This window comes from Anoplopoma fimbria, chromosome 2, assembly GCF_027596085.1.
Source record: "Anoplopoma fimbria isolate UVic2021 breed Golden Eagle Sablefish chromosome 2, Afim_UVic_2022, whole genome shotgun sequence".
Classification (NCBI taxonomy): Eukaryota; Metazoa; Chordata; class Actinopteri; order Perciformes; family Anoplopomatidae; genus Anoplopoma; species Anoplopoma fimbria.
In genome coordinates, this window is record NC_072450.1 from 9,076,860 (window position 1) to 9,103,104 (window position 26,245).

Genomic DNA, 26,245 nt, shown 5'->3' on the forward strand with positions numbered 1-26,245 from the left:
GAGCAGCAATTAAAAAAAAAAAAAAAAAAGGGGCTCTTTGCCGCACATGGCGTTTCGCTTTTTTATCATTACTACAGCATCCTGCTCATTCAGCCACAGTATTTGCCCGAGGGGTACGGGTCTACACGATCGGGTGTTTATGTGTATGCATTCGTGCATCAGGGGGCATTCCCAGGCTCGGGCTGTAGCAGGTGATGAGGGCCCCGTCGGCTGGGATGTGTATGTTCTCGTCAAACCCCCCCCGGGCACCGACGGGGTGTGTGTGTGCGTGTCGGGGTCTGTCTGGGAAGATGTGATTTCCTTATGACAAAGCACTGTAATAGCAGCCTAGGCTTTAGTCATAAAGCAATTGGGATAATCCACTGGTTTACCAACAAAGCTCCCCAGAACACCCACACTGTGAGTCAGGCTTCAGAGGGGAGGGGAGGGGGGGGGAGGAGGGGGGGGGCGGATAAAGAGAGTGGAAAGAAACCAAAAAAGATGAGAGAGGGGAAAAAAAAGAAAAGAAATGAAGTTGTTTATTTCCACCTAGAAAAGAAGGAGGGGTTTTATATCAGATGGAGACTTTTTTGGGTGATAATCCTTCACCTGATGCTGCGCCACCATCGCAACAAGAGTCAGACTCTCTCGGGTGTTTACCGTCTCAGTAAGTGAATATCTGCTTGATAGGCTTGCTGCAACTTGCCCCACTCACCCACCCCTTCTCCAAAACACACTTTTTACACACACACACACACACACACACACACACACACACACAGACACACATAAACACAAACACACACACACACACACGGCCGGCCTCATGAGCAGATGAAACCTGACAGATAAGCCCCCTTTTGCTTGCAGGTGCTGGAGCGAGGTCTGTGCATCTTAAAGAACCACATTGGACAGATATTCATCTCGGTCTCTCTTCGTGCTCTTAACACTGTTCTCTATCTGTGTCTCCTGACTCCTCTCTCTCTCTCTCTCTCTCTCTCTCTCTCTCAGACGGGCCCGGTATCACTGGGTTGATGCTATGCATGGTAAAACTGAATGACACAAATCTAGATTAAAAAACCTTGTCATTCTGATTTCACATCAAGTTTAGGGGGGGGGGGGGGGGTTTGAAAGTTCATTATCCGACATATTTTCCTCCAGTGGGTGGTATCTTCAAAGGTATCTGTGATGTCATAGATGTGTTCAGGCTGCCAGGAGTGATCAAATGTTTGTTGCCAAGAAGAAACCTTGAGTTAAAGCCAAATTTTTCAAGTATCATTCAATAACTACAAACTTAATTAGCTACAAACAAAAGCTAGATTACATCAGCTCAAGGCTCCTCTTCACTTTACGGTCCACGGTCCCAGAATAGAGCAGCAGACGTGATGTACGAAAAATGAAAAATTAAATTAAAGTTAGATTAAATCAACTTTCATTTTTCTCTGCCTAAGGTAAGCCTAGGCAATGCTAACATGCTAACTGCCGAGGGTTGTCAATGGATATGAATTGACTTTTAAAAGAACGCTATTGCTCAATGACACCTCGGTAATATCCAGAATGGATATGTTGACCTTATGTTACACATACGTTCTCGTGCACTGTAGCTCTATTACTTTGCAACTTTCCAAATTAGCCTGCTTGCTAACACGTCAACATTTCACTTAATCTTAACAACGGTATGCTTCTGTTCAGATCTTACCCTGTGATGTCATGTCACCAGGATATCTTCATAAACAGTGACACCTTTTGTTTCTTCATTATTATTTTTTTTGTTGTGAAACAGATTTCAAGCTTTCAATTCAACATGTCAGGCTTGTCATGTCAGATCTAATTATTTAGCTTCTTACATTTATTAAGAAGGACAATTTAATGAATATAATGAAGGTACACGTTTTGGATGTTTAGTTTACTACCACATGCAAAAAAAACGTTTAGCCGACAATCCGACTGTGCTCTGATGCTTTTCCTGCCTCGTGTTTTCCTCATTCTAATTCTTATTTTGAGACAGCAGAGCTCCTTTGTTTAGACTGCAAGAAAGCAATGGAGCAAAAATAAAACAGATGAGTAACACTGTTGATGTTCTATTTTTTTCCGTAAAGTAATTACCGGACTTCATTGCATAATATAATGCATTGCCTTTGTAGACTCGGCATAATTATTTCCTTATGTCTCCAATTCCACACTCCTCCTTAACAATAATGTCTCGTGATAAAAACACAGGTGGCAGTGCAGGTGCAGCCGTAAAAAGGAGGTTGTCATGTCATTTTTCCAGCGGTTATCTTGGAACACAGCAGCCATTCACTGCAGGGAAATCTCAGCAGCCATTATGTAATAAAGCAAAGAATTAAAATCACTGCAGCCTAGTTCTTTCCCTTCCTGCCGTCTCTCGCTCGCTGTCTCTCTTTGTGGTGTCAAAAGCACTTGATTGCAGAACTTTGCTAAAAACTCAGTTTTGTAGAACTGGGAGAAGTCCCTGTTCTGTATGTGCCTTTGTTTTTCTCTCTCACGAAGCGGTTTTGTTTATAGTTTATCTTCAAACCCAATGTCTGTATGTGCTCATAAAGGCTACTAGTCCCTTCCTGTCTGCATTTCCATTCCTCATATTTCAACAATCCCCTTTTCTCTTCCTTGCTTTTGCTTGGCTGCCTTTTAAGTCACTTTTTCAAAGCAATGTGTGCCATTAACCAACTGTCAATGGAAGGGTGCTTGGCACATGGATTAGACTTTGATGGCTTTTCCTGAACTGTAGAGGCTGTACCGCAAAAGCACACTGCAAAACTTTTTTTTTTTTTTTCAATCCAACTCAATTTCGGCTTCTTCCCTGTCATTTAATAACGCTTTCAAATGAGGCATTACCCGGCACACTCTGTCAGATTTTAATACATCAGAGAGAGAGAGAGAGAGAGCACATGTACTTGCTAAAGCCCACAAAGAAACCCTTTAAGCACCTTTCCACGACCGAGACTAGTAAATGTAATTGCTGGTTTCACCTCCAGGCTTTTAAGAAAAGAGGACAGGACGGAGTACAGATGGATGATTTTGAGTCTAATCACCATCCTTAAACTTCTAAAGAAATGCTGCAGAGAAAGTGGAGCAGAAAGCAGAGAAATGGACCACTCTCTCTGTGTTAGCATGTGTGTGTGTGTACTGTGTCTTTCTGTATTTGCTTGCGAGTGTTGCACTTTCAAAGCACATTTTAAATCTGTACTTTCAACTCGAGCAATTTACTTTCATCCTCCTGCATCTAGATGAGTTGCCTTGCTGTGTTCCACTTACACTAACTAAAAGATGTGGGTTTTTTTTTTTTGCATCTGCTTCCTCTGTCCCTTGTGCAGTGAAATAAACACACACAAACCCGTGCGCACACAGACACACACACACACACACACACATAAACACGTCAGTATGACAACAAAAAGGCATGTCAGTGCTTGTAATGGGGGCTAAGTGTGGCCAGGCGGACGGACAAGTCAATGAAACAGCTACAGAATCATTGGATGTGTTTGATTTGCCTCCACTAATTCAAAGAGACCATCTGATAAATTGAGAGGATGGGATGTACATCAGAATAGCAAGAGGCGCCTCTTTGTCGTTCCCCATTCCCAACCAAATCACACACCCCCAACCTCCCGCTAGAACACCCAGAGGGGAGAATGTTTCCCTTGTGTGTGTGTGTGTGTGTGTGTGTGTGTGTGTGTGTGTGTGTGTGTGTGTGTGTGTGTGTGTGAGTGTGAGACAGAGCTGGGTTGCTAGGAGGTGCGAGTTTTCAGGAGGTCCTGCTGAAAGCAAATGAAGGAGCACTTGTGTCAACATTCTGACGACGGCGATGAGCCACAAAGCCTCCCGGCCAAACAGCCAACGGGCGGCATAGCCTCCATGCAGAAAATCAGGAGGCCCTCCTGCTCTTCTTCTTTATGTGCAGATCAGTTAGATTAAAAAAAACCTTTTTCACATTCAATCTCAATATTTGACTTCTAATGTCTACAACGGGTGTTTGACTCAGGCTTCTGCAGGAAGCTAGCATTTAAAATGACGATTATAAATGAGGGTCTAAAAGTTGTTTGTGTTGTTTTATAAGATATTGTTTTGGGACATTTTTGCTTTAATTGACAGTAAACCGAGAAGGGGCGTATAGGAAATGTGGGGAGGAGAAAGGGGGGGGGGGGTTGACATGCAACAAAGGTCCCCGGCTGGATTCAAACCGGGGATGTTGCTGTTTTCAGACCGCGAAGCCGCCGTGACATCCCCATGTTTGTGATCTGGACATCTGCCTTCTTGATGTCATGTTTTGACACTAAATCCTATTTTTATGATGTATTTTTCTGCATGTTTCTGTATGTGTGTGAACTTTACGTGACTGGCTATCACAAGTTCAGTACTGCAGCATGAATGCGTGCATGCGTTTGTCTTTTTAATAGGAGAGTGAGGGGTCATTCCTCAACTGGCAATTTAGTTATTTATCATTCTGCAAATCGTAAACACATGAAAAGTGACTCTCCTTAAACCGACCATCACTCCTTTACTCTTTGTTGATGAAAGCTGATCTTATCACAAGCTTATCGGTGCGTTTTGATGTTTATGCTGCATGCATCTAAATGTGTGCATGTGCAAGTGTGTGATCATTCTTCCACAGCTCATTGATGGCTCAGATCTTGTGCCTTGAGCGGTAGTTAGTCCAGATGTTCGGTGTCCAAAGGAACATACTACTTTGGAAACTTTCCCACACGCTATCTGGTGTGGTTGACTCTGCGCTGGCCTCAAACTTCAAAACAACCCAGCTCTAAAAATAGTCTGAAGCTCTTAATCATTTCGGCAGTCTCTTTCGTGTCTCAAGATAGTCAGCTTACAGAACTCAGCCAGGACACATTACCCACCCAAGTCATGCTGTAAGTACCAAACGCATCTAATGGCTCTTAGGCTGAGTTCAAAAGACATCAAGCATCTGATTGTTAACTCTTTGCAGCTATCCGTCATGCTCAATCACAGCAGCGAACACATGACAGAACATAAGGAGCCGACTTATGAAACCCAACGAGAATAAATTCAATGTTCCTGACGTGTTTCTGTGCCATAATGTTTTATTTCAACTATACATGCCGTGTTAAAAAAATCAACAAAAAATATCATGAAACAAAGACCATCATTATTATTTACACATTCACAGTACAACTTTACAACATATCTACACGCTGAAATACTCTGGAGATCATATATACAGCTGGCCTGGCATCGCCATGTCGCACAGTATTTAAATCAAAACTACATGACAGAATCCGGTTCGTCTGCACACACACACACACACACACAAACAGAGCTCAGACTGAAATATAAAGGCTTCAATTTAGATTGCAACAGAAAGACCCAGTTCATATTGCAATGTACAAGGCAGTTGAGCATTGTATGATGGGTGTGTATGTTTGTGATGTCGAGTGTGCATGTGTCGAGTAGAAAAAGAGAGCCCCAAAAAACACTGGTAAGATGACAGGCAGAGAGTCTTTACATACAATCATCACTTGTAAACAAAATGTGGCTTTGGGTTGAACAGGCAACTGACGCTCGGATAGGATTGCAGATGTCACCCCAAATAATGTACCCAAGAGAAATGATCCCCTCAGTCGTCACTACTGACCAATAGAAACAATTCCTGTCACTGCAATCCCGGTGGGGGATTAGGGATTCTGTGTGACCACCGCCCATGGCTTTCATGTGAACACTGTGTTAATACATTGGCTGTGGGCAGGATGTGATGCGTTGCGCCGACTTGCTCAACAGATCGCAAGATCTAACCACCCTACATCCCACTGTCAAGAAAATACATTCACTGCATGGCACCTCTATGTGGTGGATTAACACCATTCTTTTCACCACCGGCAGTAAAGGAAAAATATGATTTTTATACCCCAAATAAATGTTTTCACGGTCCTTTTTGTATGACTAGCATTCACAAGCGGAGCGACTCTCAGTCAATTTCTTTTCCGCATCACTTCGTTGAGTTATTTCCAACACATCCTACTGATTTTCAAAATGCTTAGTACAAAAATTGTTGATATAGTATATGACAATAACATACAGAGGACCAATTGACATTGCCAATATTATATACTGTAGTAATTCATTTTGTGAATAAGGCACACAATGCACAGATTCAGGTTCACTTGCCTAAAAATATTTATACTCCTTATTTATAGTATTTAAGTATATATACAGGATCTTGTCATTCCCAGCATGACTCATTTGGACACATTGGTAAGTTGTTGTGTTGATTGTACACTGGCCACTCGCGGGGAAGCTTCACAGGGAACACGGGCTGCAGAACCAGCACGGCAGATGACAGAGGTGTTACATCCATGTATTGTTCTAGGGTCAGTTTAATATATACCTTTTTATTAGCGTTAATGTAGAAGGAAAGTTCTAGTGTTATCGTTCTAGGGGACACACAAGTTTAACGGAACAGAAGTGCCCTGAAATGTTGAATTCATATAAATGGGCTGAACCATTGGTGTTGCTTTAGTTTTTATATGGTAAACTCTTTAAATAACACAGTAAAACATTATAAAGGCAAATCATGTTGTTCAAAATTAATTTATATCATGAGATGAGAAATGTATGTTTTGTTTTTCTTAATACCATTGCTACATAATGAAAGAAGTCTCCTGAACCACCAGTATAACTCCTACAAAGGGGCAGTGGAGGTCGGGAGGTTTCAGTCCTGGAGAGAATATTCTTTTCCCAATATATCAGTTTTAAAAGTGTGTTTGGTTGCTGAAAACTTTACTTCTTGGCCTCTCTCTGCAATATAACACACACACACACACACACACACACACACACACCACACACACACAAACACAAACAGATGTGCACACCAATATCAAGGGCAAACGCCTATGTCTAAAACCAATAGCAGCAAATACTAAGTCAAATTCCCAGTGAGTTACAGAGTCCCTGTCTCAGTATACACCCAGCATGACCAACCTCACCTCATCTTTACCTCGTAACCAAAAACACTACAGAAGGACACAAAAAAGTTTTGTTAAACTGGGTTCAGATGGGTCAGAACAGACCAAAGATGAGATATTATTATTGAAATGAGAGACAGTGACTTAGTCTTAGACAGGTCTTAAAGTGCGTCCTCTGGCATGTAGCCACTTTTGATAAACAAGTGTGAAGGCCTTAAAAGGTTACTGCCTTTACACAGATCTGCTTTCCAATCAACACACGCACACACACACACACACAACACACACACACACACACACACACACACACACACACACACACACACACACACACACACACACATTCATATGCAATCTTTTTCCTCTGTCCGCTTGCTGCTTGATTTAGCTGTCCGGGGTCAAATGTATCTCAAGCAACCCACACTTATGATTTATGGTTTCCCTCTCCACTGCCCCCAGCCATCCTACTAACAAAGGCATGGCCTACCCCTCCTCTTTGTTCAGTTCACATTAGTGGGAAGACAGTGCTCAAGGGCAGTGACAAATGAGACCCATTCTTCAAGTATTCCACGGTTTTAAACCAAGCTCGGACGGCGCAGCGTCCACAGCTGGTGTCCTAAACCTCGTACCTAATATTGGAACGGGAGACACCAAAGCCCGGATACGACGGGGAGCAGCAGACTCACCGCTGTCCACTGTTCATATCCTGTGGCTACCGTGACAAGGGAGGGAGATGGGGATGTACGGAGCGAAAAAGCCCCAAGGAGTATCTTTGGCCACGTGTGATTTTCCCTTTTTTCAGCGTGAGTGAATGTGCATATCATTTAAAGGGGGAACACACCTCAAGTCGATACACAAACACACACTAGGCCCTACCCCATCAGAAGACCCCCCCCCTCAAGCCCTCAGGGCTCAAGGCTCTACAGTCAAGGCCAAGAGCTCACTCACAAAAGTCCATGCTCTTTTTAATAACTGTACTTGTTGACCACCCGCATCTGTGGAGTCTGTGGTGAAAACCCATTGGGTTTAGGGGGCACATCTGGCTTTAGCGATGGGGTCCGTTTAAGCCCTGTGCGAGGGAGTGAGCCGTACCCGCTGTAGCTGCCCTGTCGGGAAACAGAGGATGGGTGGGCTGAGTGCATTGCCGCCCCCATCACTCCGCCTTGGGAGTCAAGTCTGGAGGGCGGTGTTGGGGGCATGTAACCCCCTCTGTTCATACTGTGTTGGCGAGACACAGACACCCCCATGGTTACCCCATTTGGGGAGGTGGATAAGGACTGCCTGTGAGAGGCACTCCGGTGGAGTTGATACCCCCCTCTTTGCCTCTCCAGGGTGCCCCCCATGCTCAGGCTGCCCGTTGGCGTTGTCGGAGTGCTGGGCAGGGGTACATCAACCCTCTTGGTGGGGCTGTGCCTCGGCAGGGAGGAGGACGGGGAGTACAAGGAAGCCTCACGGCTGGGCACCCTGGGGGGTAATTCAGTCAGTTCCTCCATGGGCTCCAGAGTGAGCTGTGGCCTTGGGCGAGGCCCCGATCCCTCTTGAAGAATGGCCTTGGGGTTGGCCACTGAGTCATTAAGGTGTTTTAAAAGGTCATTTAGGGTATTTCTGGCATCCACAGACCTTTTCTGGTCTTTCCTACTTCCCTTAGAATCCGGGTTCCTCGGCTTCCTTTCGGACGAATGCGGCAATGTATCATCTCCATTGTCAAGGTTAGAGTGGTCATGTGTGGCGTTCGGCAGGACAACCGCACTAGGGATGTGGGAGTGTCCCAAGGCGAGGTTAGGGTGGTTGGAGTTGGAGTTGGAGTTGGGAGGAGCACCAGAAGAAGAAAGAAGGAACTGAGGACTCTTGGCTGATGAGTTGGACTCCTTACGAGGTCCACTGGCCTTTGCGTGAGCCCTCTCCCACTGGTTTTTGATGGGCTGCAGGCTTTTCTGCTGAAGCACAGGGGTGGACTCGGGTGTAGGCAGGGCAGCCAGCTCAGGGGGCTGACAGCCGTCCCGCAAGATCATGGTCTTGGTGTCTCCGTTGGGTGAATTCAGGTCTTTGCCGTTGCTGAGCAGATTGGTGTACAGCTTGGGAGAATCAATGTCGGTCTGGTACTCCTGAGAAAATGACAATAAAAATCAAAAGAGCAAGATTAGACACAGTTTCACATTTCTTGTTCAATCACTCGTCTCCACAAAATGTGATGTAGCATTGGTGCTGGTTTTATGGCTGTACCTTTACAGGGCTGTCAAAGAGGCCATTGAGCTTGACGAAGCTTCCAGTGGAGTCGGAGCAGGACGGAGCAGACTCTGCATCCTTGTGGACGTGTCGTGGCTTACGGAGGAATGAGTCTCGGTAGCAGAAAACAATCAGACCAGCCAAGAGGGCCCCCATGAGAAAAGCAGCAAACACGCAGGTGATGAGGATGTTCATGTGGACCATCTGGTTGGTCTCACCTGCTTGGATATCCCAAACACCTACAAAACATTGAAGCATCGGTTAACCCCCTGGTGAAAAGAATCAAAGTGCTCAGTGAAGCATCCCTCCCAGTTAACAGTAGAAATGTGCATGTTTGTGTGAAAACACAACCATGCATGAGTTTCAGATGTTTACACCTCCCCCCCATACAAGGATCCAGTCAACCATAGATATTGACACATTCCTATTCATCTCAAGCCCAGATGAAGAAGAAATATGGTGAAAATTGGCAGAAGCTGTTAGGTACCCACATCCATTTCACCATCTATGAAAAGCAGTGCTATGTTAGTTCAGAAGGGAAAACTTGTGTTGCCTTGATCCACGTTCCACTAACGGCTTTTTGTCATGCGTTTAACCGCTACCAAGGGGTTAGGAGTGCACTGTGATGGAGGGCCAAACCAATCCGTCGGCACAAGAGCAAGAACCAGCAGGAAGTTGTTCAGAGGAAAGAGAAGCAGCTCTTGCTGCTCTACTGGAAGTTTGTTAGTAACCACAGACATTGAAAGAGTTAGTCATCCACCGTGCGGCCACAATAGTGGTGTGGCAGAGCAGGCCCAGTCAATGATCTACCAGCCGGGGTAAACTGTTACTAGAGCTAGAGTTAAAAAATCTATACTGGCAGAGACGGAAGCTAAATCCAAACAAAAGGTTTTGAAGAAATCATTATGAGAAGAGTGAGTGTAGGGTTTAATGATTAGAAAAACTAGGATTAAATAACTTAAAGAAAGAAAGAACATAAGGAAATTTAAAAGAAAGAAAACAATAGTTACATCAAAATATAATGTGTATACCAAAATAATTAATAATAATAATAATTATATATGAAAATGTCTTTAAAGACTTAATTAAAATCTGCCATGTTTTCTAAAGGGAACCCTAAATAGCTGCCAATGTGTGCTTGTGTGTGTTTGCTTATGTGAGCCTATGTGTAGATTCACATTTGTGTGTCTTAGTGAGAGTTTTTTTTTTTTTTTTTGGCAGCTATCAGTTCAGGCTCATTGCAGCATGTTGGCTGCCTCCCTGCGGGCCTTACCCTCTTGGCCCCCTGGGATAGAGTCTAAAGAATGGGAGGTGGCTGGGTCATCCTGCAGCACAAAGCCTGAGCCGTAGAGCTCTGGACCAGGCCCAGAGCTGGGGCTCTGAGTGGGTATGAGTACTGGGGGGAGTATGGGCCCACTGGGGTGGACTGTGACTGGCGGTGATGAAAACTCCATGTCTGTGGTGACAAACAAATTGTTAACAAACTGAACAGACGTGGGTAATGCATACTGGTATCATCCCGGTTAGTAGGCATGGGCATTGGGGTATTTTTTAAGGTTAGTGTCTGACAAAAAAGGGAATAAATCTTATCACAGTTCACATCCACAGACCAATCAACAAAGTACATTTTTGTTTTTTGTTTAGACAATTTGGAAGGGGGAACAGGAGAGGATACAAGGGTTCAAGGACGAGTCGGTACACAACAGTAAGGATGCCAAGGGATGGTGGGTGGGCATGCAAAGAGGGAGAAGAAACAGGAAGTGATGAGTTGAAAGGGAGGAAGTGAATCTGTGCTGAGATAGAGCACCGATGTCGCCTACGAGTCTGTAGTTTGTGACGATGAGAATGAAGCAGGTGATTAGCATTCGGAAGGTGTTTTGGTGAGAAAAGATGAATGGTGGCAGTGGTGGAAAAGACAGGGGTTTGGGGATGCTGAACTCAAAGAAAGAAACCAGTTGAGTAAAAGATCAAACTAACCAGAGGTAGGGTCGCCAAATGATTTGTAATCTGGCGCTGATGTAGTGCCCAAAAACGCTAAAAGAATTAAAAAGGACAAGAAATCAGTATGAAGGAATTCAGGAGTAAAAACTTAAATTCCTAAGAGACACCAAGAGTGCAGTTTATTTGGTTTAATAATACAGATATAAAAGCGCCCCCTAGCAGTGTCCTTTTATCTCACTGGAGTCACTGGAGGCCCTCTGGTTCTGATCAATACTGAGGTTCAGCCCGGGTCATGTTTAGTTGGTACAAATGAAGAGACGGGTGTTTTACAGCAAATCTGCAAAGGCCCTTTTTTCTGGCCGTCGGATATCTTAAGACCTCTACCATTTGCACCGGCTGAACATGACCTCTTAAATTGTACATGTCCATGTTTCTCACAGGTGGCATACGTTACAGGTGGCCATGTACTGTATGCGGATGTGTGTGTTAATACTGCACATAGACTTATGTAGGGGCAAGTTACTGGAGAGGTTACTGGTGTGAGTGTACAAGCTCATGGTGTGTGTGCGTGTGAGTTTGTGTTTGATTTTGTGTGCATGTGTGTGTCAGTGTATGTGTATCTGTGCGTTTGGATGTGTCTCAGGATGGACAGCATGGCATGGAGATGAGATTCGTACCATGGCAGTCTCCCAGGTGGGCGGTGTTTCCCAATTCGACGTCTTGCTCATATCCAGTCCTAAAAAAGAGAGCAAAGAAGACATAGAGAGATGGAGGGGATTAATCAAAGAGTTGCCAAAAGTCCTTCATCACATTTTCTCATCTATAATATATTTGCACTTTATATCACAAGCTGAGGCTTGAACTCACAAAACACCAGGCTGTATCCTCTCACAGGCCCCAAGGGGCGTCCAGCCACAGTAGGGATCTCTTGATGCAATGCAGGACCTGGAGTTAACAAAAAACACACACACACACACATCATCAGAACGACCGGTTTAATCATTCTGGGAAGTGCACTATAATCATTTGTGACTGTCTGAACATTAACCAAAAGGCATAACATGAAGCTGTTATCGTTCCCTTTTTATGGCATTTACCAAAACCAAACAATAAAAGTCGTAAACCTATGACCGACCGTTCAAAGAGCATTTTAATCCCGTTACGTGTGCATTAGTGCATCTCTTACTTGTGGCAGGAAGAATGCCTTTCACAGCGACTCAGGGGAATACGGATGACACAGCTTGAAAAGGCGACATACAGGCTGTGCGCCTCTTTGTCCACGTGCAGCGAGAGAACACGCTTGTCATCCTCGTGGTTAGACAGGCACCTGGGGAAGGGAAGGGAGAAACCTGATCAGAGGTTTATCAGATGGGTCTGTCTACTGTTTCAGTCTCGGTAGATTTAATCACTTGTTAGGGGGAGAGAAGTCACACAAGCTTTCTCTCACAGTTTAACAGGATTTTAACCTCTAACACACCACAGGGTGCGAGCTCTCATCCACAGAAAAAAAGCACAAAAAGAAATCAGACACATACTGTGCATGCACTGAAAGCAGACAGACACGACCATCTGTGCCGGGATGCTTCACTTTAAGAGTTGCTGACTCCTCGCTCAGAAAAGGGAAGAGAAAAAGAGAAGAGAGGCAGAAAGAGAGAGGGCGAAAAAGTCAGTGTAGTCATACTTTGCCCTGTTAAAGACGTCTATCTCCTCCAGAAGCACGCTGTCATTCAGGGACACAGTGGAGGTCTTGGCCAAAACCTTGAGGACAACCCCCGACTCGGCCCCGATGAACACCACTGTGTAGTTCTTGTGAGGTCCTGCTTCGTTGTCCACAGCCAGCGCTGTCAGTCTGTACCTTCACACGCAGAAGAAGAGCATGTGTCAATCGCAGTGGGGGTTATCCCATTCAAAACGACAGAGTGCATATTGAATAAATAAATCATTAGGCTCTTAGACAGTAAATTAAGAGACGTATCAATATTGATATCTCCTTGTGTGACAAAAATGGGTATTGAACTTCAATACTTTTTCAGTGCTTTTCTTTGAGTATTGAACGTCTGCATTAAATGCCTGGTCCCATTTTTAAGTCTTATTTGGTTATTCTTAATAATATTGTAGGATAGCTTTGTTAATTTGATTCTATTTCATTTAGGCAAAGTTCTTGAAGAGTTCCTTGTGATATGACAGCATTTAACGGTGATCCAATGAGAGAAGTGGAACATAAAAATATGTTTGTTCTTAAAAACTAAGGTACTGTACTAAAAAAAGGTATCAGAAACTGAGGTATTGGCATACCTGACGCGAGTCTTGGTGAACCAAGGCTCATCCCCGATAGAAGGCACAGCTGTGTCCATGAGGGGGTGGGACTTGATGAACTGCAGGGTGTCGTCCGGGAACTCGATGGAGCTCTTTAAGGACGCAGCTGGACCATGACCTGAACAGCACCCGGGTCTACGATGGAGGGTGCACAAGAAGAGAGGGCAAAAGGTCAAAGATCAGCCTATACGATCACACACCAGGGAGTAATAATAGCGTGTATTGAAATGGATGAAAAAGTGCAACGAGAGGGTGGCGGAGGGGGGAGAGAGGAGCAGGTGCTTCTTAGGATCACAAAAAGGCCTCAGCTGGAAACATTAAATATACATATGCATGGTTATCCTCCATTAATGATTTACGGGGGTAATGAGGTGCTTCGTGGACTTTGTGTTTTGGACTCAGGGCAGGGCTACCAATATACGTGGTGACTGTAAACAGGTTAAATATGCAACGCGTCTAATTATGCCAAATTAATAATTTAATCATCAGCAGATGGTGAATGTGTGTGCTGGGTCAAAGCTAATAACTTGGTCCCTCACCAGTGAAAAAGATTTGACGTCATTTTGTTTAATTTGGGACAAAGAAGGGTTAAGAAAATAGGAAAGAAATGTCAGGTGTTAAACAGCTGCTGAGTCGAGCGCCACCTGCTCAAGAAAAGCCATGTATAAAATCCGAAATTGTCTTTTTTAATAATGCTTTTTGTTTTTGCCTTCTTGGCTCTGTATGATTCAGAGGTTTTTTTTTAGAATTTGGAAATTCTCTTGGGAAAAGAAAAGTGTAATCCGTACCGAGGTTTGGGCAGCTTCTCCTCTGGAAATGGAGTCCACACAGAGTCAGGAGTCTTCTGTTCTTTGAACCGTCCCAAGAATACTTTCTCTATGTCGGCCATGGAGAAGGCACACACTGCCGACCCTGGGATACTGTGGAGAAAGACGTACATCAATGCATCATCCACATACGGTATGACTTCTGAATTTTCTTATTTCCTGTCCTCTGCATTGGTTGCATTGACAGCTAACAGCAGCCACGCCTCACCTGTTCAACTGTGTGGTGAACACACCGACCACCGACGGTACTCCGTTGATGTCGATGATGTCAGTGATGGACTGAAGCACGTCGAAGTAGAAGAAGGACTCCCCAGGCACCGAGCAGTTCAGCCTCGCCTTCACAAAAGACGTCCAGTGCTTCTCCAGCACCCGCTGTGACCCGCCGACGTCGTTCTTACAGATCCGGGCCACGCGAGAATACACAACCTGCGAGGAGCAGAGGGGTTTAAAACAGGCGAGGGGAAGAGGAAGGCAGCCGAGTGAACGTCACTAAAAACACTTCAACATGCTGAATAAAACATCTCCATCCTGTAGCGACTCGGGACAGAGGACTTAAACACACGCGCGCCCATCTTTAACTCTGTGCGCGGAGATTGTTCAACCCTGACTGGAGCAAATGTCTAAAAAAAAAAGGAACATCCGATGGCCTCGACTTGCCCGATGCGGCGCCTTGTGTTTGATTGCACTTATTACCAAGGCTTAGAGTATAAATGAAGAGTGTAAAGCAGTCGGCTTTGACAGTTTTAATTATTTACCAGTGCAAACCTCCATCAGAGGCCAGGTGTCACCCAAGCATTAGTAGGGTTGAAATATTTATCGGCTGGCGGTTTATGAAGGACGCCGGCTTCCTGCGGCTCGGCCAGCCCGGCTCAGGATGAGGCATGGTACAAAATCTGGAGTTGGCCTCGAACGCCGAGCATCCTCTAATGCCTTCTGCATGTGTCATAGGTAGCGGCAGACACAGAGCGCACATCTCTCGGAGACAAATCCTCTCACTGTGTAATGGTTTTACATTAGTAGAACATTCCCAGCAAAACACTGGCTGTTGAAATTCCTCATGTATTCTAATGCGATGTACTGTCATCGCCTGAATGGGCCCCATTACCGCTGGGGCCCATCTGTGGCAGAAACGCTCGCTTTTTTTGGTGGATAAAGGCCCTTCATACTGTATCTGTGTGGAATATGTAATGCATTATGAACGGCAGGTGCGCTGTCTTACCTTGCCCAGATTGCTGTGCTCCACTGCAATCTCCCGGTAGAAGAAGTACACATAATTCCCATACTCTGCAGCGTGCAGGAAATGAGGTTCTGAGGGGTAGAGACAGAAAGCAGAGAGTTGAAGTGTGTTTCTGCACCGTCACCACCACTGTGCATGCTGAATATTTCAGGGATTTGTACAAGGCTGTAGATGACTGGGGGTGACCTAGATTTCCTGGGAGAGAACAGGCCATATCCCCGTGGAGCTTGGCAAGGCAGGAGAGCTCTCTATCACTCGGAAAAAAACAGCTCCGACAGCCACGTACATACATACACCATGCAAAGGCACCATGGCCATTTAGATAGCTGGCGGGCAGACGCAAGTTTCTGCAGCTCGGAGAAAGAAATAAAGATTGAGAGTGATGAAAAGGCAATCGCTTACCTTTCAGCCATTTGGAGTCGTATTTGATGGTCCTCAGGGCTGATCCGTCACCCATACTGCGATAGATGACAGAATCACTGGCCTGGAAGTCAGCTACAGTTGCCGAATACAGCTTCCCCTCTAGAAAAAAAACAAAAAAAAAAACAAAGCAATGAGTACAGTCAATGGGAGAAAACTAGGATACACTGTTCGTCAATGCTGTGTTGTTTCTCTTCTCTTTAAAAGGCCTGATTAGCTAGGGTGTTATCGCTGCAGGCACAGTTTTACTGTGGCAAAGACAGAGGCGATAATGAGAGCATAAGTAGGAACCCATTAGTTCTGGTATGGAAGGACTAACTATGTGCGGAGGCGGGCTGTGTGTTTGAACATTACCAGCGAAAAGGGCAACGTTGGTTTGCTTGGAGTCAAACGGGCATCGTGCCAGTCCATTGATCTCCTCCCCGTCAAACTCGAGGTTATCCAGCTGAAGGGAAGACAGCAACCACCCGCACATTAGTAACATTTTTCGTCGAGGGACAGCGAGAGCCAAAGCCGCATAGAAAAACCACTAGTCAAACCAGTCTAGTCAAATTATTTAATAATGAAATGAAGGGTGTGTTACTCAAATAACTTTTAAGTGTGCACATCTGAGCATGCGGCGCCCTGGCACGTGATACTGACCCTGTAGTATCTGCACATGGGGTTGAAGCCGTTGGTACCGCAGATGAACACCAGGTCGTCGTTTCTGGGAACCAGCACTTTGATGAAGTTGTGGCACTCGTCCTAAAAAACGAACACACAACACGACAGGGACGGCATGTTTAGAGACCGTCAGCTTTAACCTCACATCATCTATCTGCGAATGGCCTTTTTTATATTTTTTTATATATATATACGTACTCTGTGTTTTCCCTTGACGGCACACATGTCTCTGTCAGATTGGCCCGATCGCCATGTTAGCTTCTGTGGAAACAAACATGGAGCATTAGACGCACATCTACACACTTGCCCGTGCACGTGATGCACAAACTGTCCTCCCTTTTCCACTCTCTGATTTTACAACCTGTCCAGTTTGTGATGAATGGCTCTGTTTTTTTCTACGGAGCCCTTTTAGTGTGTGTGGATTGAGAGAGTCTTACCCTGTATGGAATGATCTCATTCCTGTAGGATTCTCTCAGACTGACCAGGTACACCTGATCTCTGTGGACAGACAGCAAAAAAACACAGCTCAGTGACAGCGCAGCCAGGAAAACAATAATAATAAAAAAAAAATCTTCACCAAAAAAGTCTTAATTGGTGTAGAATTTTAATAATAATAAACCGTAAAAATCTGGGAAAAAAAGTCAGGTCTCAATTTAGAAAGAACAGATTTTAACTCATCTATTTGGTTTACTCATTTCGTTTTTTTCACTTTCTAAGAGGGACTCTGATGCTTAATCAGCAGCTCATTTGCATTGTTTCCCCAATCTTTCTGTTTATTCGCCATTACGAGATTTTTTTCTTCTGTTTTGTATTGTTATTAGATGATCTCATTGACTGCGAACTAGATTTTCAGCCTCTTCTCGCGGCGGGGAAATCACAACTTTAGGTTCGCAGTAATATAAAATCTGAGGTGAAATTGGTTTAAGCCAATTTCTCTGGGTAGTTTTAAGTAAAAAGCTGGAAATGTCTGCATTATGTGAACAACAAACAGGCTGTTGCAGAGTTGACGCATAGTGAATTGTTTTTATGAAACTGCCTGTTATATGAAAATCTGACTATCCTCTCTGCTACACCATTTTAATGGACGACCACTTATTGTTTTGATTATCCGTCGGTTATTAAAAATGTAATAAAACGATGGGGGTCTAATTTTATCAACCCGTAGAGAACAACATTTCGAAAACATGCGAATAATCCAAACTGGCAAAAGGAGGATCCGCCCGACAACAGTGACTTGTGTGGCAGTGATCACAGGGGTTTCCAGAGGTGGGAGTTTTTATACTGTAGATGTCGAGCTGATATCCTGCTACAATATTAGTGCTGGCGGTCAGATTAATCTCATGGCCCATAAATACCAAAAAGACATGTAAAGATGCCAAGAAATCCCTGACAGAGCATCAGGGCCGACATGATGTACGCCTTTCCTCGATCAATACGGGGCCATATACATCAAGTGCAGGCCTAGAAGCAACAGATCCAATAACACTAAGAGCTTTTTTCCCCCCCGTTACGCCACTGTTTACCTGCCAAGGAGTGACTGAGTATGTTGGTGTGGGGGATGTGTGAAAGAGAGAGAGAGAGAGACAGTGTGTGTATGCATGTGTGTTGGGTTTACCTGCCAGCGATGAACAGAGTGTCCTGTATCTTGGTCATCAGCTGAAAGTCAAGGCGATGCTGCGACTCGTTTCCAGAGGGCCTGCCTCTGAACACTGGGTACCTCCGTGCAACTGTGAAGGCATCACACGCATGCTGTTAGTGGGGAAGCTCGAGGTAGAAGCTGACACAAAAATACACATACTTCTTGCTAAATTTAACTGTACCGCACTGATTAGAAAATAAATATGCTGTGTGTGCGCTTTACACAAATCCTCCTGCAATTGCCGTGTAAGGATTTAAAGTATGTTGTGTATAATTATCTGTGTGTCATTGTGTTTTGTTTGCACGCTAGATAATGGCTGCCTGTGTCAGCACATCTCTCTGTTCTTCCAGTACATCACAGAGATGAGAATGAAATCCACTTAATGCTACAGCTGACCATAGCGCAAATAGATTTTATTGCTATGGATATGGCATGTGAGCGTCTTAACCGTGCTGACACGACTAGAAAAACTGAGAGGCTGCCGGGGGTTTGTGTTTTTTTTTTTTTTTTTTTTATTCCATGTGTGACCGTAAAAAAGAAAAGTATACGTTGAGGATCCGCGCTGACTTTTCTCAGCGACGTTGCAGCGATTGTTACCGCCGAGTTGGCTTGCGTGCCGGTACTCACAGTGTGCGTCAACGACGTCGAGGGGCACGCTGTCCTCGGGGAAGCTGACTGCGAGGAGAGTGCGTGAGGCTGTCAGCAGCAGCAGCAGCAGCTCACTGAGCAGAAGCACAGCTCTCTGGCCCATGGCTGCTCACAGACGACACTTCCTGTTTCACTCTGGTGGAGATGTTACCTGCAGAAACACACACAAAATGCATCCTTTGTTGCTTTTTCATCACAGATAGAACAACATACATACAAAAAGGTAAAACAAAAAAGATCACTCTGTTCCCTCAAAAGCACTATGAATCTTGAGATATATTCAGGTTTTTTTAATCCTTTCTTATTGTTGAGATGTAAACATTGTCCATTTCTCCCACTTCTCACGACATCGCTCCTCTCGGCAAAATGTGTTAGTTTGTTGCTTAACACATTTCATGTTGTATTGAACCTTCTGTGGTGAAACAACAATTCCCGCTGTGAACTTTTCGATACCCAGTACGTTAGTGAAATACAAACATAAGGCTCTCTTAATGCCCTCTCTCATGCTTATTGATGACTGCGCTCTCAGCGGCAGTGCTTGGCGTTTCCCCTCTTCCTCTCGCTGCATCTGCTGTCTAAGGGAAGGTCAGCCAAGTGACCGGTGGGGTGTCTCGGTGTGTGTTGGATGCAGCGGAAGTCCACACTGTTAGAAATGTGTCGGGCCTGCTGTCTCTGTACATCTGTGCTCCCATTGGTTTGTCCCGGGCCGGGCTCAGCCCCAATCAGCACATTGCAGCTTCATCAACATCACTAGTGTGGCCTCTGCTCCTCTGACCTTAGCTGACTTCTATTAGCGCTCTGCTGGCTGTTATTGCTCTTGCCTTTCCTCAGGGCGGGTTTGCTTTATTGCAGAGTGGGGATGCACTAATCTGTGTCTTAGGAGGATCAACTCATTTACAGTTGTTTTTAAATTGGTAGTGTTTTTTTGTGGATACTAGTTTGTACTGGATCTGATTGTAGACATGATACACCAGCAACTACATTGGTAATAATTCATTGTGGGAGTGGAAAGGAGTTTAGTGTGTATGTTAGTGCACGGAGGAGTGCTTTAGAGACAGACTGTGTCTGTGCATATTAATGATCGGTGTACATTCAAATATTTATAAGGCAAACAAATTATTCATGCAGGCAAAGCCTGAACGGATATAAACAATTTACCGGCAGACGTCACACTGGCCGAGGGATGGATTAGCTCGGAGCACACTGTGATACACGCACACACACACACACACACACACGGCTGCACATACATAATCGCCCCTTCAAATGGTGTAATGCAAAGACCTATGCATGTGCACGCACATAGACACACACTGTATTGACTCATTTTTCAATTAGGCCCAGAGCACACCTGCTCCAGTGCTGTCTGTCGGCCCGGCCTGCCAAGCCATTAGTGCTTTGATTGATCCACACAGGAAGCACAGCAGATCAGCAGCCAGAGAAAAAAGGCAATATATGGACATGACTATATCGCTGTAGACATGTGAGAACTTTTAACTCACAATCTGCTCACTTATCATCTTGTAAATCTTTCCAAACACTTTTTAGTTTACATCACTAACATGGTCGTCAAGCAGAAAACTAGGCAACGTGAGGCGTTTAAAGGCATCGGCACGACAGCCTTTTGTCAGTGTTTGTGGATTACACGGGCCAATACGCACATTGGCTGCACGGCCTTAAAGCCCGCATGTTGATACAAAGCGCACAGAGGGTTTTCCAGGCATTAATAATCCAATTTTGGGCTGCACAGTTCCTGTACGACGATGTGTCACTAAAAAGAATGGAAGCGGTGGAGATGGAAGCGGAGAAAGGCCCGCGCGTTTTTAGTCATCAACAATGTGTAATCATGGCTATTCAGCACTCTGTGGGACGCTGAGACGTTTCAAAGAGCAATGTCATTATGATTAAGTTATGCAGGGTTCTGGGTAAGAAAACACTTAATCTCCATTAGTCCACTTAATAGTTAAATTACGGGTTTGATGTTTTGACAAAATAGAAAGATTGAATTGGGGCATATATCTCACTATAACTGAAAACATCAATGATGCTTGGCACAGTCACTTTAATCTAAACTAGATACAAACAATCTACACATCTACGCACACAGTTTCCCAGATCTATACAAAGGGACAACTGTCAGCAGCTTAATCTAAACGACAAATGATGACACCGCTCTGCAGAGAGAGAGAGAGAGAGACAGTGTTGTTCCTTAAAAGCATAGCAGCTTATTTTATTTACTACCTGGTTCAGACGCTCTCACACCAGGAAATGTGCTGGATGAAAAACCCAAGCAATAAATTGCAGGATTCCTGGGAGAAGCCAAGGACAGGAATAGATACCAAACGTATAACAATTGGAGAAAAAAAAAAAGGTAGAGCTATGAAAGATAAATAAACCGAGCTCCACATTTCAATTCTATAGCGCTATCATACTTCCAGTCCAAACGGTGTTCACAGGTAATTCATTTCCCCGCTCTATATCCCCTCTTCGTAAGCACACGCCGCCTTTTTTATTTTTTTATTACTGCCATTCTTCCTCAATCAACAATTAAGGAGAAAAAAAAAACACTCCACCGAGAGGCAGAAGCTCAGCTCCGATCTCCCATGATTCCTTGCATGGCAATAGCCACGCTGCGGAGGCGAAGGCTTTCCTCAGAAACTTTAATGTAAAACAGAAACGGGAGACATCCAGAGGTCAACGATCTAAAATTACTTCTCAATCTCCAGTGAGCCCGGCATGTTTTCTATTGACTGTTCCTCTGCGCTCTCTGGTTCCTGCCCTCCAGTGTGTGGCTGTGTATGTGCGTGTGCGTGTGTCTGTGTCTGTGTGTGTGTGTGTGTGTGTGTGTGCATACACAAATATATGGGCCTCAACAAGCCTAGAGATGCTGGGCTTGTCACGCAACTCGGTGCCATTCAGCCTTGCCTCTCTCTACCTCTGTTATTACAGGCTTTTCAATGTCCTACAACCACGCTACTCTCTCTGCTGATGTTGTTGGCTCGGGCCCATGGTGTTAAACACGGGTGGGGGAGAAAAGAGGAGGGGGTCTGCATGGATTGCTATTCGTACTGATGGTGGGTCTGTGGCCCAATTCTGGTAGTTACAGCCGAAGATTTAGTGGTCCAAGCTCAAAATGACAGATTAACACATATTCTCCTCTTAGCTGTGCTTTCACTGGCAAATGTCAGCCATAACCTCTCCCCCACTGCAACGCTGAATGGTTGTGTTTATGCAGGGAAGTCCTATAGGGAGGAATTGGGGCTAATAAAAGGGAGACAAACAACAGTGGTGCGTGAGGTTTTCTTAGATGGTGTGCGAGCGCTATGGGTGGATGTAATCCCAGCAGAACAATGGCTGCTGCTCGAGGCTCCTTGGCTTGTCATCTTGGGCCAAAACCGATCTGTAAACCTAACAGCATCGGGGAAATCAGATAGCCCAGGAGTTTGGTTTCAGGCATTTCACTCTTCACGCTCGGGTGTTCGGATGTCCTAAATCCGTGCGCGCGCTCCCAAAACTGGATACGTCCTACAACACGGCCGTCTCAACTCAGCCGCTCCGAGAAAAGTAATCAAGATGCAGCCACACAGGAGAGTGAGTCAGCCGGATGATTAGAGCAGCCACCACCACCACCACACGGGCCCAGAAATGATTACTACTCCTTCCCCCCCACTTCAATAATAAACCACCGGCCCCATAATCGCGTGCTATTTAACCAAGGATCACTTTTGAGGGGGCTTGGTCGGACTTGTTGCTTCGGAGATTTGGCAGAAGGAGAGGGGCCGTGCCACCCTAAACCGTGCTTCCCTCCCTTTTCTTCTCCACCTTATAGAGGCGGAGTGAAACAGGAGAAAGGCTGTTCTCAGCAGTAGTTCTGCTATAGTGGAGCACAAAAGGGGGCTGAGCTGCAGGTGTGACCAGGAAACAAAGGGGGCCTTTGGAGCAAGTCAACACAATAGAGCCCCACCCCCGGTCAGTGGATCTACGTTCAGGAAGAGCTGTTCCGGGGCTCCTAAAAAAAGGGGGGGGTTCTAGAGGGGACGACAAAGCAAACTATATAAACATACTGACTCCAAATGCTGCACAAAGGGTCAAACTTGTATCACTCAACCAATTTAGCATTGAACAATCTGGTTCTCATGCAGCAGTTTAGAGCAACCACAAGGCAACCGGTGTAAAGGGTTGAGCTCAGATCACTGTACGGTTCACTGGCGGTTGTTCCGGGGTTACAGCCGGCTGTAGTGGAGGTTAACGGGCGATCGTTCTGGTCGCTGAGCTCTGTTCTGACCCCGGTGGCCGGTGAGGTGGAGTGAGACGCATCAGCCAGCTGTGCTGTCAACTAAAAACCCACTGCCGGCTGTGATGTTCCACCTGGTCGGAGTGTGGCGCTCCTGCCAATATCAAGTTTGTGGTTCCAGTAACTACGCTGGGGTTCTCCTCTCTCTCTCTCTCTCTCTCTCTCTCTGTGACAGAGCGCTCCAGGGGTTCAGGGAAATGTACACATCTGTGTTTTATACAGATCTGCGTTGGTTTGAGAGAATAGCATCAATCCATTTAGACCACAGACCAACTTTAATTCAATTTAACTGTGCACTATTTTGAGTAGTTTTTTTCTGAGAGAATTAATTTAGCACAGAAGACAACTTCAGATTGCCTCATCTCTCTTTTCTTCATTTGGCCAGATTTCCTTAAATAATGAGGCACAGCAGGACAATTCCTCAAACCACTTAAATGCCTCCTTATGAATCAAATGAACCATCCTAATTCTCTCTTGTCTTTTCTCTTATTAGTCTTTCTCTTTCTCCAGTCTCTGGTCATTTTTCAAGTTTTTTTTTTTTTTGCATTGGGGGGTGGGGGGAGATCTTCCGTTCCTCCACGCAGCAGCTCCGGCTCTAACGCGAGCATTGTGCGGACCAGGCCGTAAAGGCATTCAAGTTTTTATTTTTTTTTATTTCACCCGTGGTGAATCTATTCAGAGCCCTTTAGCCCACATGTAGGACTCGGACAAAAGACAACAAAGACGCCGGAGGGGAGGAGGGGGAGGACGGACAGCGGTGGAGGGACAACAGTGATGGGTCTCCACGGCTCCTAACAGGGGATGGGCTCTCCAATGTATGATCCAACATCAGAACACCAGAATGATATTGGTTCTACATTAACTGGATTAAAAGGCATCTGGGAGTGCGCAGTCAGCAACCTTCAAGTCCGAACTGCACGTCCTACTCGTCTCTTATTGTTTTTTCTTTCTTTTTTCCCCCCATCCTGCTCGGTACAATCATATCCTTTTACTCCCAAGTTGATTTGTGTGAAGAACACACTTTAATGTATGCCTCCAACCATTTCACACAACTCGGAACAGTCCACAACAGAAGGGGTGAGCTATTGTGACTGGATTGTCTCTCTCTCTCTGTTAAAGACCAGCAGTGGCGTGGCTCTGATTTTTTTTTTTTATACTCTCGATGAATCATAATATATGAGAACATCTGTTTTTTTTTTTTTAATTGGTATATTTTACTTTGAAATCCAACTCCTTTGGTTCCCTTGTATGTACAGATTCCGTTCACAAAGTAGTTCCCCGGGTCGCAGGACACACAGTAGTGATGTGTCCTTTTTAAATCCAAAGGTCCATCTTAATAAAAAAGTGTATCCAAGCAATAAAATCTATATCAATAATTAAAAGAAAATCACCGAGGACACCTACCTTGCGCGTCCCAAATTCACTGGTGAATCCGACTCAATGTCATACTCCTTTGGTAGTAATCCATGAAGGAGAAAACACCCAGCGTGTAATATTCCTGTTATTTTAAGCTCCATCCGGACCCCACTTTTTTTGATCTCTTTTTTTTTTTTGCTCTTTTTTTGCTCGATCCAGTTGCGCACAGATTTCAGCTCCGCCACAAAACGAGCCTCTCTGGACCGCCTGTCCCTCTGTCTCTGTCTCTGTCTCTGTCCCTGTGTCTGTCCCTGTCTCTGTCCCCGGGCCCCTGATGACTGATCTTCAAAGCTGTGGCCACGACCAAACACCCCCCCCCCCCACCTCCCTCCCTCACCCCCCAATCCCCCCCTCCTCCTTCCACTACTATTAACTTTAGAAAAAGCAGAGGGAAAAAGACATAAACATTAACGACGGGACTATCCTCACTACGTCTCCACGCACACTCATCCATTTAATGCTGATTAAAGATAATAGAGGGCGTGTGGACTGATCACACAGATCCACCATCATCATCATCATAATAATAATAATAATAATAGTAATAATTAAAAGCTTATTTCTGTGCGCGTTTATCCCCAGCAGCTCCCTTTGCTTTGGATTCACCAGGTTATTACATGCGACTTGTACAACTTATTATAAGACATATGTGTGACAGCTATGACACACACACAGAGATGACTTTAGATGCGGTTCTCCCTGTTGTTCACCGCTTTATGAACCCCGTTTCCGAGCGGAGCAGGACGGGGAGACTGTCGGTGGGGAGACGGGAATGAATGGAGAGTAAAGCGCATCAACGCATTAGTAGGAACAGTCAGGGACCTGGACTATTCCTGTCCTGCAAGCCGTCGGCGACGAGATCAAAATAAATATATATTTTTTTTGCATCCCAGCAAAACACTTTCTCCTCTTTTTTTCCTTCCACCCCTCGACTTTCACTGCGTAATGCGGCGCAACAAAGTAAAAAATCCAAAACGCAAAAGCGGGTTCAGAAAACTCACCTCATCTGAAATGCTTATTTTTGTATATCCTTTTTTGGTGTGTGGCTGTAAATCCGACAGGAATAAGGAAAAAAAAAAAAAAAAAAAAAAAAAGAGAGAGAGAGAGAGAGATATGTATCGTGCGCGTCGTAGTGGAATCAACTTCTCCTGGCTGAGAGAAAAACAAACTAATGCACGGCGAATGGTGTAATTCGACCCGTGTTAAGTCAATCCATCCAGAGAGAGAGAGGCAGCAGCCTACCAATGAGCAGCTCTCTCTCTCTCCGGTCCCTCCTCCTCCCCCCCCCCACCACAGACCCTCTCTCTCTCTCTCTCTCTCTCTCTGTGTCTCTCTCTCTCTGCTCTGCTCTGCCTCCCCTTCCTTCCTTTCTTTCCTAGAGCCCAGAGAGAAAGAGAAAAAAAAAAAATAAAAATAAAAGAAAAAGCGACCCCCCCCCCCCTCCCTCACAGTTCTCCTCCTGTGTGACCCTGTATTGCCCCCCCCTCCCCCCTTTTTCTCTTAAACCCCATCCCCCAACTCCCAAGTCAGCAAGAGCGCCCAGTAAAAAATCATTTCGGGTTGAGTTGTGGCTGCTTAGTAAAACACAGCTTTAGAAATGTTTTTGGGTGAAGAGGGCTGATGGTTGAAGCACAAATCTTCTTCCTTCAGCTCGGCATCCTGCAACTGTTTAGTTATATT

General features: G+C 45.0%; 1 protein-coding gene across 1 annotated transcript; it reads right to left on the minus strand.

Moving 5' to 3' along the window:
- Positions 1 to 7,762: 7,762 nt before the first annotated feature.
- sema6dl (sema domain, transmembrane domain (TM), and cytoplasmic domain, (semaphorin) 6D, like) lies at positions 7,763 to 25,648 on the minus strand. Its single transcript, XM_054609182.1, has 20 exons — positions 25,567 to 25,648; positions 18,835 to 19,006; positions 18,184 to 18,295; positions 17,006 to 17,066; positions 16,767 to 16,829; positions 16,548 to 16,649; positions 16,260 to 16,350; positions 15,888 to 16,007; positions 15,468 to 15,556; positions 14,457 to 14,674; positions 14,210 to 14,341; positions 13,401 to 13,556; positions 12,787 to 12,960; positions 12,292 to 12,432; positions 11,973 to 12,050; positions 11,783 to 11,841; positions 11,142 to 11,198; positions 10,438 to 10,620; positions 9,162 to 9,403; positions 7,763 to 9,043 (listed from the first exon to the last, which is right to left on the minus strand). The coding sequence occupies exons 2-20, from the start codon at positions 18,956 to 18,958 to the stop codon at positions 7,904 to 7,906; spliced, it is 3,342 nt and encodes a 1,113-aa protein (XP_054465157.1). The 5' UTR covers positions 18,959 to 19,006; positions 25,567 to 25,648; the 3' UTR covers positions 7,763 to 7,903.
- Positions 25,649 to 26,245: the final 597 nt, after the last annotated feature.